Source organism: Xenopus laevis, chromosome 6L, assembly GCF_017654675.1.
Source record: "Xenopus laevis strain J_2021 chromosome 6L, Xenopus_laevis_v10.1, whole genome shotgun sequence".
NCBI classification, from domain to species: Eukaryota; Metazoa; Chordata; class Amphibia; order Anura; family Pipidae; genus Xenopus; species Xenopus laevis.
The window spans coordinates 47,987,439-48,006,132 of NC_054381.1; the positions used below are offsets into that span (position 1 = coordinate 47,987,439).

General features: G+C 37.4%; 1 protein-coding gene across 1 annotated transcript in view; it reads left to right on the plus strand.

The window, feature by feature from the left end:
- ube2e2.L (ubiquitin conjugating enzyme E2E 2 L homeolog) overlaps positions 1 to 18,694 on the plus strand; it is a 127,373-nt gene that overhangs the window by 23,527 nt on the left and 85,152 nt on the right. The window contains 1 exon segment of the mRNA NM_001094637.1: positions 11,410 to 11,594. Within this exon segment, the coding sequence (NP_001088106.1) occupies positions 11,419 to 11,594 (176 nt within the window). The 5' untranslated portion in view covers positions 11,410 to 11,418.

The window sequence follows — 18,694 nt, forward strand, 5'->3', positions numbered from 1 at the left end:
TTCGGTGGAGACGGTGAGGAATGGTGCTTTTGTTGTTTGGCTGGAGGAGTGGTAGCCCATTCAGGGTCAGGTCGTGGGGAGGTGGATGAGGAACGGCTGTCCCTCGTGGAGGGTGAGGCAGACGATTCCAAAAGAGACAGGCCTGCTTCCAAAGTAGTGATTGACTGTAGCTTCCCGTTCCATTGGAATTGCAGCGAGAAAGGGAATCCCCACCTGTACTTTACTTTGTGCTTTATCAATAGAGCAGTCACCGGTTTTAGCAGCCTCCTCTTTTGGAGAGTAACTGGGGCTAAGTCCGCATATAGTTGCATTTGATGAGGTAGTGAATCCTTGCCCGCGGTGCGGGCTGCATGAAGAGCCAAATCTCTTACCTCTACATGATGCATCTTGAGTACAATGTCTCTGGGGAGGTTGGGGTCGCGAGGACGGCCCAAGGCTCTATGGATTCGTTCAATATGAAGGCGCCCCTCGGGTAGATCCGGTAGCAGCTGCAATAGTGTAGCATCCATTAGGCCCATCAGGTCGGTAACAGTTTCAGGGACACCCTTAACCCGTAAATTACCTCTCCGTGACCGGTTCTCCAGATCCTCCAGCTTATTTTCTAGTTGCGCCATTTGGGCCTGATGCGCAGATATCAGTTTCTGGTCTTCCTGGAGGGCTGCCGCATGGCCTTCTGCAGTGTATTCCAGCCTGTCAACTCTGTTGATTGGATCAACGTTTCCAATACAGACAATATTGTAAATTCTATATGGAATTAATTAGTAGGTTTAAAAAAAAAAAAAGGTATTTTCTTCTCCTTGACTGGTTTAAAAGTCAGATGCGTGTATCTGGGAAACACGACAATAAAAAAACACACGTAAAATTGACCTTCAAATGAAAGCTATGACAGGATCATTGTCTAAATATGTCAGCAGTAATTTAATACTGAAAGCATACCAGTACGAACTGAATCTGAACTCAACTGTAATTATTTCCCTACAGTCAAATTAAGAAGGCCTTACAGAATGTTGCTAGCTTTTAGATGTGTTTCATATGATGATATTCTAGGTATAAGCTATGAAACTGCTTTTTACATTGTAAAGTGATTGATAAGTTATTTATTCATATTTTTATTGGGGCCTTTAAACGTCGATTTGTGAAACAATAAATAATTACTTTTATTCTACTTTTATTCTACTTTTATACATATATTCTGTTAGCACCAGGGCAATAACCCAGATAAGTGAGTGCAGGAGGCATCCTACGATTTTGTGTGTGTATGTATGTATATATGTATGTGTGTATATATGTGTGTATATATATATATATATATATATATATATATATATATATATATATATATATATATATATATATATATATATATATATATATATATATATATATATATATATATATATATATATAGGGCATTGTTTGATCAAGTCAAATAGCAGGCACCCACATTGGTTTTGTACTGCATATATAAATTTCATGTGTTTTTCCTGTAAGAAATTGTATGAATGTTGTGTGTACATGTTTTTCAAATAGATGTTTTGTTTTCACCATGAGTGTTTTTATATTTCACATGTTATTGGTGTGCTCTCTTTTTTTTTCTCATGTTTATCCTGCTACCAAATGGCTCAGTCCTGTTTTGTGCTAAACTTGAATAATCACTGACACATAAGGGCTCATTTATGACCACAAATTAAGTTGCACAAAAATGAGGCTGGTTGCCATCCTGTTAGAAATTGTGTGCTTGACTCAGGGGAGATACTGTCACCTTCAGGCAGGTGGTAATTCCAGTGTTAACACTGAGGGCTGCTTCAGTAGATTCGGCAGACTCGTGCATGAAGAATCACGAGAAAACTCTGAAAATCATCAGTGCACTTATGTCCATTATATCAAAACGCCCACATGCAATTGTGGCCTCTTTGATAATCAGGAGCAATTGAGTAAGGATCACCCTTGAGGCTGCAATTTTGTTTGAATTGTGGGAAATGCTGCATTCTAGGTAAAAAAAAACCTGCAAATTGCATCTGAAATGATTACTAATGTAAACATAGGTATGGTATCCCTTATCAGGAAACCCGATATCCAAAATGCTATCCAAAATTATCTCTCATAAACTCCATTTTATCCAATTAATCCACATTTTTAAAAATGATTTGTAATAATAAAACAGTACCTTGTACTTGATCTCAGCTAAGATATAATAAATCCTTATTGGAAGCAAAACAGCCTATAGGGTTTAATTAATATTTGCATGATTTTCTAGAAGACTTAAGGTATGAAGATCCAGATTACTGAAAGATCCGTTATTTGGAAAACCCCAGGTCCAGAGCATTCTGGATAACAGGTCCCATACCTGTATTGCATTTGGTAAGGTACTTGTTTCTTTGATATCTACATCATGGATATGGCATATTTTTGCAAGTGTCTTAAGTGGGCTGTGCACCCCCTTATTTAACAAAGGTTCGAAGAAAATACTATTGTGTCTAGGGATGCACCGAATCCAGGATTCGGTTCGGGATTCAACAAGGATTCTGCCTTTTTCAGCAGGATTCAGATTCAGCCGAATCTTTCTGCCCGGCTGAACTGAATCTGAATCCTAATTTGCATATGCAAATTAGAGGCGGGAAGGGAAATCATGTGACTTTTTGTCACAAAACATGTTCCCATTCACACCCCTAATTTGCGTATGCAAATTAGGATTTGCAAAGGATTCAGGGGTTTGGCCAAATCCAAAATAGTGGATTTGGTGCATCACTATAAAAAAAATCTTTACATCTTATTTTCCCTCATTTTACAGTTTTTTTTTTGTTTTGTTACTGTTCTGTTAAAACTGCCTGGGGCTCTTTTATTAACATTGGGCAAATTTGCCCATGGGCAGTTACCCATAGCAACCAATCAGTGATTAGCTTTTTAAAGCCAGATGCAAGAAGCAGCAATGAAAGCAGCAATTTGATTGGTTGCCACGGGTTACTACCCATGGGCAAATTTGCCCAGTGTTGATAAATGACCCCCCGTGTTTACATGTTCGTATTATTTTTAAGGGATTAATGCTATTGTAAATCTAAAAACGGATTCAAACATGTTTAGTTTGTGCTTTTCTTATTGAGGTAGGAATGCAGAGGGGTCTTTATTGTTTTACATTTACAAAATAAAGGATCTACTTTTCTTTGAAATATAATACTTTACGCCTCCCTTCCCCTGGATTTTACATTTTACTGAATTTTAAATCAGTTTTTTCTGGCCCTCTGAAAAACATAAAGTTGGGGTTCTACTGTGGGTTACCTTTAAAAACTGGGTAGGTCAATTAAGTATAATCAAGCAGTTATTATTCATCCTACAGTGACTCAGGTCTCTATAGCACTCACACCACACACTGGGGTCAATGTTCTGCCCACGTGTGTCTGTATTTGCTCATAAAAATGCAGGCTGGTAAATTGGTCCTGATGAAATGAAAGCTAATTGTCCTAATATATATACGACCAGTATATGAAGGGTGCAGAGTGGTGGCATCACAGGGGTGGGGACTGGGTGCATTCAAGGAGGACCTAAGGGTCAAAGTGAACAGGCTATGGTGAGAGTGTTAATTGAAGCAGATTAAGGGGGGTTATCTATTTAATATCGAGTTGTGTTTTCCCGAGTTTCACTAAAAAAGTCTGAATCCGAAAATACTCCAGCTAAAATGTGTCGAATTCATGTAAAAGTCAATGGCATTTAACCATTTAAAGATTTTTTTTCATTTATTTTGCCTTTATGATTTTTGGTTGTTTTACACTGGTTTTCGCTCAAAAACGTGATAAATTCGAGTTATTTGAGTTTTTTAAGCCAATAAATTCGAGGTATTCAAGATTTTTTCCTGAATTGCATTGTCGAGTTTTTTACATTCAGATTTTCACAAATAAGCACATTCGAGATTGTTTCAATTGTGAGTTTATTTGAGTTGGGAAAAACCTCACATTCGATTTTTGATAAATAACCCCCTAAGGTCAGTGTCTGAATGACAAGAATTCCATATTTACCCGCAAGCACATTGCTGTTGAATTTAAAATATTGGCTCCTGCCTTAGCTGGTGATTTACCAACTAGTCTGGTTAAATGTCGGGCAGGTGGTAACCGTACCTAGTGTGCTTGTGTTTTATGGGAATTGAGTCACTGGGGCAGGGTCAAAGAACACTCTCAGTGTAGTGTTGCACATACTGAACGTGTCAGCACTATCCAAATAAAGCATCATAATAATGAGAAAAAAATGGGGTTAAAAGAATAACATGTCATATATGCAATGGCATAGATATGATGAAGCATGGCTACAAATGACTGTGCCTGAACAACAGCAACAATACACACAATGAACATTGTAACACCTTTTGTCTGTACATTGTGTGCTGGTTTTGGTGCCCTGCTATTAGCCCTTGGTCATGTTAAAATACACAGTGCTTTATCTGGTGTATTATAACAAATACATAAGGATGTTTCTTTTCTTTAGGATGGGGTAAGGCAGGAGCTGTCAATAGATCATCACTAATGTTCTGTGTGCTCCCCGCTGCATACTGTGCAGAACAATGGCACAATGCATTCTTGTTGTGACAGCTCTTAATGTGTTTTTCATTTGAGGCCATCTGATAAAAGCATTTCAGGAATTTTCATTTGTAAACATAGGTGTTCTTTGCTCTTTAAATCTATTTATTCTTTTCGCTAGCCGCACAAGAAGCAGAATAGCTGAGTCTTCACATTCAACTTTGGCTATCAAATGAATTCTATTTTCCTTTACATGACATCCAGGGCTTGAACTTGCAATCACAGCAGCAGGATTTTGTGTGGAATTTGTGCTTACATGTTCTGGCTGCAGCTTAAATGCTGTCAAGAGCCATAGCAGCCTACCACACGTGGATGTAGGAGGATGGGAAAATGACTAAAGCACAGTCAGACAAACAGACAGTCTCTTGTACAAAATAACAGGCAGCCAAGGAGTCTTTTCTGTATGGTCATTAAGCACTCTCAGCCCTTTGCTTTTAAAATTTTCCTTTCCTAGGATACTGCAATAATAGCTGGCTACTTAAAGGGATTCTGTCCTGATTTTTATGATGTAGTTTTTATTTAATTACACGCTTACACTGCAAATTCATTCTACCATATAACATTTCATTCCTGAGCCAATAAGTGTATTTTTTTTTTTATAATATTGGTGTGTAGGCAGCCATCTCAGGTCATTTTGCCTGGCCATGTGCTTTCAGAAAGAGCAAGCACTTTAGGATGGAACTGCTTTCTGGCAGGCTGTTGTTTCTTCTACTCAATGTAACTGAATGTGTCACAGTGGGACCTGTATTTTACTATTGAGTGCTGTTCTTAGATCTACCAGGGAGCTGTTATTTTGTGTTAGGGAGCTATTATCTGGTTACCTTCCCGTTGTTCTGTGGGGGGAGGGGTGATATCACTCCAACTGGCAGTACAGCAGTAAAGAGTGACTGGCGTTTATCGGAGCACAAGTCACATGACTAGGGGCATCTGGAAAATTTACTTGCCCCATATCAGCCCCATGTCAGATTTCAAAATTAAATAATAAAAAAAAAACAGTTTTCTCTTTTGTGAAATGGATTTCAGTGCAGAATTCTGCTGGAGCAGCACTATTAACTGATGCGTTTTGAAAAAAACATTTTTCCCATGACAGTATCCCTTTAATCTCACAGCACAAGCAGGCCTTGCTTAGAAAGAAGAACCATTCACTTTAAGTGCAGACTTGGTACAAGAAAAGTCCTTTCAAGCAATTAACATACATTTTATTTAACAAAGATCAAAGCCAAATGCTTAAAGCAGATGCTTTTAATAAAGGTATCATATAGATTTCCTGATAGCAAAATGCTATAAACCACAGCTGTGAAATCCCAGGCCATTTTATTTGCAGTCTCCGCACTAAGGCCGAAAATGCTTGCTTTAAAACACACATAATGAGTTTGTTCCTAACAACAATTTACCCCTTAACTAGAAAATACTGTCAACTTAGCACCAGGAGTACAATATTAAAAGCTTGTGTTTGTAAACACTGTCCTGACTCCCTAAGGGTGTATTAATGATCAGCAATTTTAGAATGGTAAACAAGAAAAAGGCCAGGAAGTATAACTAACTGTTTATTTGCACATTCTCAGCCTAAATGGCCCTTCATTAAGTATAAGCTAAGCACTAAGTGAATACAGGTAATATAGAAACCCATTATGCAGAAAGCTACAAATTACAGAAAGGCCGTCTCCCACAGTCTCCATTTTATACAAATAATCAAATTTTTAAAAATGATTTCCTTTTTCTCTAATAATAAAACATTACCTTGTACTTGATCCAAACTGAGATATAATTAATCCTTATTGGAAGCAAAACAGATTATTGGGTTTATTTAATGTTTACATGATTTTCTATGAGACTTAAGGTATGAAGATCCAAATTATGGAAAGATCTGTTACCCGGAAAACCCCAGGTCCCAAGCATTCTGGATAACAGGTCCCATACCTATACATCATTTGAGGTGGGAAACTGGACTGGTTATCAACTGGTTATGCCCACTCAAGTTGTAAATACATCCTCTGGATTTGTGCACAGGTTTCTTATTTTGCCATATATACAGTGAATTCATATTATTATTTAGTTCCATGTTCTTTAGGATATGAATGTTAAAATGTCCAGTCCATGTGGCATGAGGTAAGATGTCCTATAACAATCTGGTAGGTACTGCTGCCAGGCCTGGAAATAGTCGTAGACCAGTGATCCCCAACCAGTAGCTTGTGAGCAACATGTTGCTCACCAACCCCTTGGATGTTGCTCTCAGTGTCCTCAAATCAGGTGCTTATTTTTGAATTCCAGGATTGGAAGAAAGTTTTAATTGCATAAAAACTAAATATAGTGCCAAGTAGCGCCTCTTGTAGGCTGCCATTCCACATAGGGGCTACGAAATAGCCAATCACAGCCCTTATTTGGCACCCCAAAGGAATTTTTCATGCTGCTCCCCAACTCTCTTTATATTTGAATGTGGCTCACAGGTAAAAAAGGTTGGGTAACCCCTGGCGTAGACAAACAAGTTTCCTACTGTATCTTGGCTCTTCAACGTTGGGGGCGTAACTTGCTGTATTTTGGGCCTAGTATCAGCAGTGCACTCGATCTACTACAAGAGCCAGCACACGCTGATCTTAAAGTAGACAGAAAGGCATAAAAAGGTATAATTTAGTAGCCCTGGAGAGGGCGCCTCCCAAACTGCACCACTACTTCCTCATTTTTCTTAATTAATCTAATTTATCTTCCATGTTGATGGAAAGAAGTTAAGTACATAACATACAAGGCATTTTATCCCTGTCAATGCTCAAAATATAAACTACATCCTTTGGTAATTCTAAAAATCCAAAATCAAAGTTAAACTAAATAAACCAAAAACAATTGGAAAACCTGAAACAACTTATAAATTAATTGAACCTGGCATATAGCTGTAGAATATCTGTTAATTACAATCCAAAATGAACTAAAGTATTGTTCTGCCATATCCTCCTTCATAGAAGCTCTTAAAGGGGTTGTTTACCTTAAAATTAACCTTTAGTATGATGTAGAGAGTGATAGTCTAAGACAATTGTATTATATCTTTTATTATTTGTGGTTTCTGCGTTACCTAGCTTTTTATTCAGCAGCTCTCCAGTCTTTAATGTCAGAAATCTGGTTGCTAGGGTCGAAATTACCCTAGCACCCATGCACTGTTTTGAATAAGAGACTGGAATATGAATAGGGGAGGGCCTGGATAGAACGACGAGTAATAAAAAGTAGCATAATGAATACATTTGTAGCCTTACAGAGTATTTGCTTTTCAGATGGGTCAGTGACCTTTGTTTGAAAGCAGGAAAGAGTCAGACGAAGAAGGCAAATAATTAAACTATAAAAAAAGAACAAATGAAGCCCAGTTGAAAAGTTGCTTAGAATTAGCCATTCTGCCAAATACTAAAAGTTAACTGAAAGGTGAACCATCCCTTTAAATCTGATTTGATTATTTTCATTGCTTATATTAAAAGTTATTAGGAGTCTGCGACTCTGACTCCAGATACCCAAAATTGCTTCCGACTCCACAGCTCTGCTACTAACTTTAATACATGCTGGTTGTTCTCCTCTATCTATTGCCATATAAGTCCTAGAAATGTATTTAAGACATCCAAAAATGTAGATAATAGTTTATCTATCCGTTGTGTTATCTGCAGTAGAGCAGAGGGATACACATATGTTCTGTAAAAATTCTTTAACATGATTTGGGCTGCTATGTGTGCCTTTATCATTGTTTCTCGCTTGATTCAGTGTACTGCCCATACATGGGAACATGATGCAGCACATGGAGATTAGTTGTCGGCCATGAATATATGGAGAATTCCCAGAGTTGAATCATAGGGCACCTGAGAGATGTACTGACTCTGTAATTATTAACTTGCGGTTCCCTAGACAAGTGTTTGTGTGCCTGGAAAACGAGTCACATGTTCCCCTTTTTTTCTTTTATTTGGCTTTGCCCAGCATAATCCCTGAGTTTCCATGAAAACAGTTGATGATATTGATAAAATAGTTGCTAACATTGTTTAGAAATGTACCAACTAATGCAGCAAATTCTCCCTGGATTACTGGGCTGCCAGATTAAAACAGAGCGAGGAACATTTAACTTAAACTTTAGTTTTAGAAAAAAAATAGAAAGCGATAAAAAAAAATCTTTATTTCTGGTGTAGTATGTAAACAACTGAACTAACAAAAAATGTTTGGAAGGTGAACAACCTTTTTAAACATTGGCGGAACATGATTTTTGCTTCTAAAGGATAACGAGAGGCTGTTTCACTGGGGGATGGCAAAATGTTAGGCACTCCCTACGGAAATAAATCTCTTAGGGCTTTAGCACACGGGCAGATTCGGGGAGATTCCTTGTGAGACAACTTCGGGCGACTTCAGAAATCGAAGCGATGGGAGTGCATTGCCACAGGCGATTTTTCATTTTAGCAGGGGGAAGGCAGTTCGGGGAGATTGTCGCCCTGAAGAAGAGGTGATTATTTACTAGGCGACTAAATCTCCCCGAATCTGCCCTTGTGCTAAAGCCCTTAAGTTTTAAACATGGGCCAGAACTGCTTTTCAGAAAAAAACTGGCCCTGGATAGGTAAACCATGCCACTAATTTACTTAACTTTTCACAGGGATCCCTGACACTGGCACTCAGTGGAGTAATACCAATAATGTTTACTTTATTGTGCAGGCCCAGGCTGTTTTTTTGCATTAAAGGGGTTGTTCAACTTTCAAACACTTTTTCCAGTTCAGTTGTTTTCAAATTGTGCACTATAAACAAAGACTTTTTTCTATTACTCTCCATCTTTTTTACCGTTTTCCCAAAATTCAAGTATAAAGTTTAAAGGGGAACTCCCCAAAAACATAACTTAAGCTTTTTGAAAAGTAAACATAATTTCAAGCAACTTTGCAATGTACACCAATTAAAAAATATGCAGACTTTTCATGATTTTTAATGGTTTCTGACGGTTTCCTAAGCCTAGCCCTGCTCTCCTGCTGATCTCTCTGACTGCTTTTCTGAGCTGGCTGACTACTGTTACTTTGTATCAACAGCCATCTGTCCTTAGCCTGCATCTTCCAAACCCCATAATTCGCTGCACACATGATCTCAATAAGGAACAGAACATCATAGTGCAATGCATTGTGGGTTATGTAGTTCCTGGATGCTGTCTGTAAACTGTGGAGTAGTTGTTACAATTGGTAACATTAGTGTTTTAGTCCCTCCTTCCCTGCCAGGATTTCAAATGATGCAGAAAGAGAAGAACTGTTAAACAGCTGGATTTCAGCATAGAAAATGGCATTTATTCATACTTTTGAAGAAACGGGTAACTGTGATGTGTATATTAGGGGTTTCTGTGTTATGTGGGCCTCTTTATTACATTTTGGTTTGAAAGCCGGAGTTCCCCCTTAATGTTCTTGTATTTAGTGTTTCAGTCTGGCAGCTCAGTGATCCAGAAGCATCTGAACGGTTACAATTTGCTACATTTAGTTGATGCAATTAGTTGATACATTTCTCAGCAGCAACGATTGTATCAATTCTAACAGCTGCCTTTAAAGGAACAGTAACATCAAAAAATGAAAGTTATGAAAATATCATGTAGTGTTGCCCTGCACTTGTAAAACTGATCTTTTTGCTTCAGAATCACTACTATAGTTCATATAAACAAGCTGCTGTGTAGCAATGGTGGAAATTGAAAAAAGGCTATATGACACAGGTTAAATAGTGGATAACAGATAACATTATATACTACAGAGCTTATCTGTTATCTGCTGTGCAACTTGAGCCTTTTCTCCTTTGAATGTCTGCCCCCATTGCTACATAGCAGCTTATTTATATAAACAATAGCTGTGTTTCTAAAGCAAACACACCAGTTTTACCAGTGCAGGGCAACACTGCGTTATATTTTTTTGATGTTACTGGTCCTTTAAAGGGGAACTCTGGCTTCCAAACCAAAATTTGACAAAGTGGCACGCATAACACAGAAAAGTTCCCCTTTAATAAAACTAAGGGTTTCTGCTCAGGGTCACAGATAACAAATGTATCTACTAAATGTATCAATCTAAAACAGTTAAAGAGTAAGTGACACCCCTTTCCCAGAGCTGATTTTGAAGGTGAAAAAATAAACTTTTTACTTCAATATTAGAAAACCGGTCACAAATAGAAAATAGAAAGTATTTGGAAAAAGTCTTCATTTCTGATGAACTATCAGAAACCAATTGAACTGGATAAAGTGTTTGAAGGTAAACAACCCATTTAAGAAAAAAATGTTTAGTGCTTTGGGTAACAAAAACAATGGCTTCTATTATCTGCATAAAGAAAATGAAGACTTAAGGAAGTCTTTTACTGTCAATTTGGTCTGGGAACCAATATCAAATATTATATTACAAGAAATACATCAGCTACCTGGGTAAATAGCAGGCATGCCTGTGTCAAGCTGAATATAGTTATAAAGCACCAACATATGCTGCAACACTGTACAATATATGATTTATAAACCAGTCATATAGTTAACAGACATATTTAATAGTGCAGGAGATAAGGAGGGTTCTGTTTGTGTGCATAGAATCTAAATTATACAATGTTTTGTGACCGATCCATAATCCAAAAGCCAGATTGTTATGAGTATATCTGTACAGGTGCTTCATGGAAAAGCCAGTGTGTGATATTACTTTAGTTCTGATTACAGAAAAACGAAATACAGTGCATGCTTACATTTAGATAAAAAGGCCATGATGAAAATACTAATCCTGATGCAAAACATTTTGCACTAGTACAGTCACCATCATTACTCTTTAATCTTCTGCAACTTTATTCGTGATGGTGATTGATTTTTATAAATTGTCTTACATATACTCATTTCACTTTATAGACTCAGAAAATGTCGACTGAAGGTCAAAGAGTGGATGATAGTCCGAGCACTAGTGGAGGGAGCTCTGATGGAGACCAGCGGGATGGGGTTCAAAATGAACAAGATCGGGAAAAAGTACAACCCAAGAAGAAAGAGGGAAAGATCTCCAGCAAAACAGCTGCCAAATTGTCTACTAGTGCCAAAAGGTACTTTCTTCTTTATCATATGAAGACATATCAAGCATGTGCGATCTTCTTTGTGTAATAATGGGTATTTTTTTTTTAACAAAATACCACTGAAACCCCAGATTATTTATATTTTCATCTCTAAACTAGAAAGAAAATCCAAATTCTATGGGCCTTTAGTTTGTGCTTGTATGTTTGTACAGTACATGTCCTTGTAGTTTTCATTTTCTATAATTCACAAGGGGGAGTTCTATTTATTTACATGTATAGAAACCATGCAACTGTTTTAATTGTTGTATTACTAAGTAGGGCAAGTCTGAGAAGTGTACAATAATAAATAAAAATGTTCAAACGTATTAAGATGTGCTTGTGTGGCAAGTTTGCCAAAAAACCAAAATTGTCTTATATTACTGACTACCCTTTCAGTGTTAAAATAAATAGGTCCAGGGTATGTAAGTATGGGGAAAAACAGGCTGAGAGAGAAGATCTTTCCCATACTAATTATAAAACTTAAATATCTCGTTGTGATAAAATCAGGAAATCTCATCTTGAAAATTAGTCTACATGTTCTTTGTTAGTGTGAATAATATATTTTTAAACTTTTAATAGAGTGCGGCCATATATGGGAAAATGTGAAATATAGTAATCTATTGTTTCCAAACCTGTTTTACTGCTTATATCAGACAACTATAAATGACATTTGTATTTTTCCTCATTTATACAATTCCCTTTGAAACAGTTAAAGGGGCAGTTCACCTTCAAAGATATTCATATACTATGCATCTGTTTGACTGATATTCTGAAATTAGAATTGGTTTTTATTTCTTGTAGGTTATCAACTATTCTAAAATACTACCCATTTGACCTAGTTATTCTTAATAACAATTAAGAAATTGTAGTTATTACAATTTATAGTATAATTCTTATCTTTTCACTCCCCCCCTTATTTCTATTCACTCCCTTTCTGATTCTTGAAGTCTGTAATTTAAACCAAGAAGGGAAGAAAATAATAACATTTCACATTTGAAAGGTGCAGAATAAAAAGTAAACCATTAAAAAAAATACAAGTAATAAAAAATAACTCGCAAAAAGTCAACTTTAAGGCACACTGCTTCTCCATGAACAAAAATATCTAGTTTTGTCAGTGTAACCTGCCCTACTGTGTTTTGTAGCAGCCCTAGTTGCAGATTTATGCTTCAACAAAAATTAGTTGCTCCCTCAAGCATTCTCATCTATAAACATGAGACACAAATATTTTCTCATTATTTATGTAGATTTTCATAACTTTGAAAGTTGTTAACATTGCTTCATGGCTAATTATGTAGTTTCTTAAATTTTTGGTGGATGACATGTGAGCTTCTATTTAAAAAATCAAGACAACAAAACCTTATATAGAAGGAAATATAAATAATATATTGTGTATATCCCCAAACAGGATTTTCTATTTGTAGCCCACCCTAGCCCCTTCAGGCTCACTATATAATACAGACTGGTCTTAATATACAGCTGTGAGGTCTAAGTCTAAAGCAGTAGGCTCTAGTGAAAATAATGTGTTTGTAGTTTTCAGAATAGTGTGGGTAGAATTAAGCCATTAGACCAAAAACAAACACAGTCTGCTGGGCCAGGCACGAAGCCTTGAAAGCCCTTTTGACTGAAAGCTAACCAGTTCAGATGTAGTTAGGAGTAGTTAAAAGCTAAAACGTAACTTTTAATCCATATAATTAAAACCCATACACACACCACCAACAAACTGAATAACAAAAAGACTCCATAGTGGAAGTGATGAAGTCTGGGAAAAGTGTCCCTAAAACCATTTAAAAACCAGGCTACAGGTGGAACGGTGAAAACCTATATCAGCTAACTAATATATGATGCAGCAGCAGATGAAATAGGTTAATAGGAGCTGCAACTTGCTACTCTTCACTTCTTATTGTTAAATATATATACCATGTATTGCCCCTCATATACTATTCATCTGTTTGGCTGATTGGATGGTACAGAGGGTTTCCATGTGTATGGCTGACCAAATATCTTAAATACTCAAATGATTCACACCCATGGCATATTTCAGTTAATTAAAATGTAGTTTAGACTTGTAGAAGTATTGGCCGCCCACTTTCTATTTTTAAATTAACAAACTCCTATAAATATGTTCAAAATATATTTTTGTTAGCGACGGAAGCTTGTTCAGAATTATCCACAGTAATTAGAGAATAAATAGGAAAGGTACTGCTTTGTATAGTCATTTACATGAAATTTAGAAGGCTGTTTTCCTAAACATCAATGAATAACAGATGTATAAAATGAAACAAAATCATGTAGCGAAAACAAAGATTAAATGTTCAGTTTAAAGCAGTTAACTGTGATTAGTGCAATAAAGAAACTATAAAAACAACAATAACCATAACACACAGCTCTGAATGAAAGAGGAAATAAGTCCATCAAGTAAAACTTTTTATAGATGCAGTTTATATCGATCTAGGCCGGTGAAGAAGGAAACATGCATGCTGAAACATAAGCCTACCCGAGAGTTTGCCACAAAGGCAAACATATGTATTGTTTCTGATCTCTAAAGCAAACAGTATCAGCTCGGAGTCACTAACTCTAAACCACTACAGTAGCCTATTAGGTATTGTTCAAGAGGGAACCAGATGACAGCGCATCCATACTTTTCATCTGCCTTGTGACTGAAAGATGTAGGCGCTGTGTGGGATATGCCTATGTTATACAGCACACAACATAAGAGTATTTTTTTAATATATGGTAAATTAGGTAGGAGACCAGTGTCCTGATAAGCAGACATTATGTATAGGTGATAAGAATTACACATATGCTGTTTTAGAATGAGCTGGGCTGGGCTGATATTAGGTTGTAAAGTGTTGACAGGCTAGCTAGCTTTTATTAACAGATGTATAGTTGGTCTTCCTGAATTAAATGTCCAGGTCAATAAGACTTGTGCCAGGTGCTGTGGATATGTAGAAAAAAGTATGTAGATCAGCGCCTATGGCAATGAAGAAAGCAGAAACCCAAAATTGTGCAGCGTTTAAATATTGCGAAGGCACCCGGTATTGAAAATGTTCACTTAAGTGTACTTCCCCTTTAAATTCTATGTTAATAGTAGTCATATGTGCAGTCAGTTCTTTACATCCAATCAGTTTTCACCACCATATGGCCAAATGTCCTACATACTAGACGACCACTTGGTATAATGCCCGTAATTTTAGCAGATCCCACTGTTCCTCTAGGTCCACTTCTTTTACTCCCATGTAGAGTAATATAAATCCAAATAGTGTAACACCATTTATTTAGATAAACACATTTTACACTCACATTTGGTTGGTTGAAGTCAATGACACATATGTACAGAAATATCACAGGTTGTTTTGTGCTTGTGGAGGGATCCTGCAGCATGTGTGTTCCCCTCTTGGCTTCTCCTGTGGTCGGGTGTGATGTCACTTCTTGCCTGGCGCATTTCGCCTGCCAATGGGCTTCCGCTGTGGATATGTAGCAGGACAGATGTGTGTTAAGAGAATGCAGCAAACCACTAACTAATAAACTGAAATATCTTACTGTGCATGAGGATTTGAGTGTTGTAGAAGCAGAAAAACAGATTGAGGGTTTTTATGTTTATAAGAAAGAAGAGATTGCAGGGGTGTGCAGTGATATGTGATATTTTTGACTGTAATACATGTAGGAAGAGAACTGTGTTTTATTGGAGAACATGACTAGCTCAGTTTCTAGCATATCTAATTTGAGAGGGAGCTGTGAGTAACCTGTAGGTGTTAGGAAAAATGAAAACGTGGTAAAATATAAATGGAGTTGAGTACAAGTCACCCGTGGAGGTCAATAACTGAAGAATGGGTGTGATAAAAAGTTACACCAGGCGTTTGATTGGATAAACAGGATGGAACAGATTGTTGGTTCGAGAGTGTGAAGAATATTCTAGTATGAGAATGGAATAGAATTCTCTGCCCATTTTGTTATCCATCAACTGTATTCATGGACATTAATCATATTGCTTCCAAGCTACCTCAAAAGTGGCAAAAATGTTAAATGACATATTGTAGTTATATTTACAGGTATCTGAACATTACATTGGGTGAAGTTAGGTGATGTCTTTCATTTTCATTTTTACTAGTGCCCACATCTAACTCCCCAGGTAAAAGGACTATAGGGGTCAATTACAAACTCAAGTTCAGTGTGCCTTCTCAACTTTTTTTGGGGGGACGGGACCAGGAACTAGTACCAGGAAGAGGGGGCAGCTTCAGGGTTCCCCAGTGTTAATAATTGCACAGTTATACACCATCAGAAGGATGGGCACATTGGCAACCATGTGTGCTCTCCATTGTTCTCTTTTAGGCTAGGGCCAGACAATGCAGAGGATTGTGGATTCTCCGCTGCCCTGCTGCTCCATTTGTCTTCTGAACTGCGGGCAGATTTCGGTGCGAATCCACCGCATATGCCTGCACCCAAGAATAGACAATGCTTCCAGGTGCAGACCGAGCAGGAGCGGAGAAGCATCGGGGAGCGGATTCTCAGTCTGCAGAGATACACTCTCCATGATCCGCAGTTGCCTGGCCCTAGACTTAAGGTGGCTATACACGGGGCCGATAAAAGCTGCCGACAGACCGAGTTGGCAGCTTATTGGCCTGTGTATGGGCCCCCCCCGACGGGCTTCAAAAGTCGGCCAGATCTCGATCGGATGGGACTAAAAATCACGCCGGATCGCGGCCGCATCTGTTCGTTGATGCTGCTGCTGTCTGTCAGTGAACCCTGTTTCCTTGTCTACAAGGAACAACTTTTCCTTGGCAGAGACTGCTATGACAGCTATTTTCCATTAATGTATTTCTGTAGTGAGACAAATTGCCAAATACTTGAAGTTTAACAGATACAAAATCTTCTATTTGTCCTTTTCGTCTATTCTGACAGTGTATAATGTTGCATTATTTACACTGTATTGTCATCTTTAGGGAGAAGCTTTGCTAAGTAGTCAACTTTGTATGCTCAGCTTATGTTTCTGCATCTACTAAACCAGGGATATTTTAACCTATGCACCCAGACTTAAAATTGGGTCCATGTGCTGTTTATTATGGGTCTTCCTTTCAATGGTAATTAAGTATGGTGCAGAATAACCTTTAAACCAGAACTTTTATGTTGTCTGAAAAAAATGGTTAAAGGGTAGTTCACCTTAAAGGAGAAGTAAACCCCAGTATCAAAAAAGCCCACTGTAACTGCCTGGAATTGCCCCCACCCCTTTCCCTATACGCACTCTGACCCTAAAATGCGGAGCTCCAGTGCACTATCTTTTGCCGCTTCGCATACTTTCGGGACTCTGCGCCGATTTGCACGTGCCTAGTTGAAGCTGACTTGGCCCAATTGCACGTGCTGCTGCAGGCTTCATCTCTGCGTTGAGTCCCTAAAAAATATGAAGCAGCAGAAGATGTTGCCCTGGAGTTCCGCTGATCTGCATTTTAGGGTCAGATTTTTCTTAAGGTTTTTTTTTTTTTTTAACTAATGCACATGGAGAAGGGGCAACAGCAGGCAGTTAAAGGGGGCTTTTTTGGTACGGCGGGTTTAGTTCTCCTTTAAGTTAACATTTAGTATGTTATAAAATGTTATAAAATTTTAAACAACTTTTCAGTTAGCCTGCATTTGTTTTTTTTATAGTTTTTTTAATTATTTGCTGCCTTCTTCTGATTCTTTCTAGCTTTCAAATGGGGTTCATTGACCCCATATAAAATAATGGTCTTTAAGTCTAAAAATGTATTGTTATTGCTACTTTTTATTATTCATCTTTCTATTCAGGTGCTCTCATATTCATATTCCAGTTTCTTATTCAAGTCAGTGTGTGATTTCTAGGGTAATTTGGGCCCTAGCAAACAAAAATGCTGAAACTGCAAACTAGAGAGCTTCTGACTAAAAAGCTAAATAACTCATAAACCACAAAAATAAAAAATGTAAAACCAATTGTAAGTTGTCTCAAAATATCACTTTCTACATCACGCTGAAAGTTAATTTAAAGGTGCACAACCCCTTTAAGACACCCTGTAGCTAGCTGTCAATCCTTATAACTGTGTGCTACACCCTTCTCCTCAAACACCAACCTTGTATTTTGTAACTCTCTGGGTCAGAATCTATATGTAGAAAAATTACATTTAAATACTACAGGTATGGGACCCATTTTCAGAATGCTCGGGACCTGGGGTTTCCCTGATAACGGATCTTCATACCTAAATGTATTAGAAAATCATGTAAACATTAAATGAACCCAGTAAACTGGTTTTGCTTCCAATAGGGATTAATTATGTCTTAGTTTGGATCAAGTGCAAGGTACTGTTTTATTTTTACAGAGAAAAAGGAAATATTTGGATAAATTGGAGTCTATAGGAAACAGCCTTTCCATAATTCGGGTTTACAGATAACATATCCCATACCTGTAGTAATATTTTTTTTTTCCTGTAATTGCCCATTAACACTAGGCCAACATATACATCTCAAAGGAAGACACACATTCACCCACATTTATTACACTAAACCTTCTTGCATAATCTGCAGATATTTATACTTACTCCCAGGTCATAAATTTCAAGGTCATAAATAAGTAAACAAAAAAGATCTGGACCCAATACTGAACCTCACTGCAAAGCTCTAGGTATTTCAGCTGAGCCGGATAATGTTCCATTAGCAACTCTTATAATGCCCTTTCAGCTGTTTCTCTGTCCATTTATAGATTTATTCACCTGCCATATTTGTTCCGTTTAGGCAGAAATCTCCTGTGGGGAGTAGTGTCATGTGCTTAAGTAATTACATTACCATGGTCCACAGCCTTGCTTCCGTCTAGAAACTTTAGATTAGCTGACATGATTTGCCTTTCATTAAACCATGTTGACTGTAATTACTTTTTTGATAGTGATATATTCTTGTATGCAGTTTCTTAATAGTCCTTCATAAATATTGACGACAGACTTACTGGTTGTTAATTCACCGTTTGGGAATGGTACCATGTATACTTTCAGCCAATCAAATGCAAGAGCTTCATTCACTGCAGGTTTTTAAATGCTTGAATACAAATCCATCTCAGTGAAGCAATAATGAGTAAATGTTCAATCTCTCACATTTGA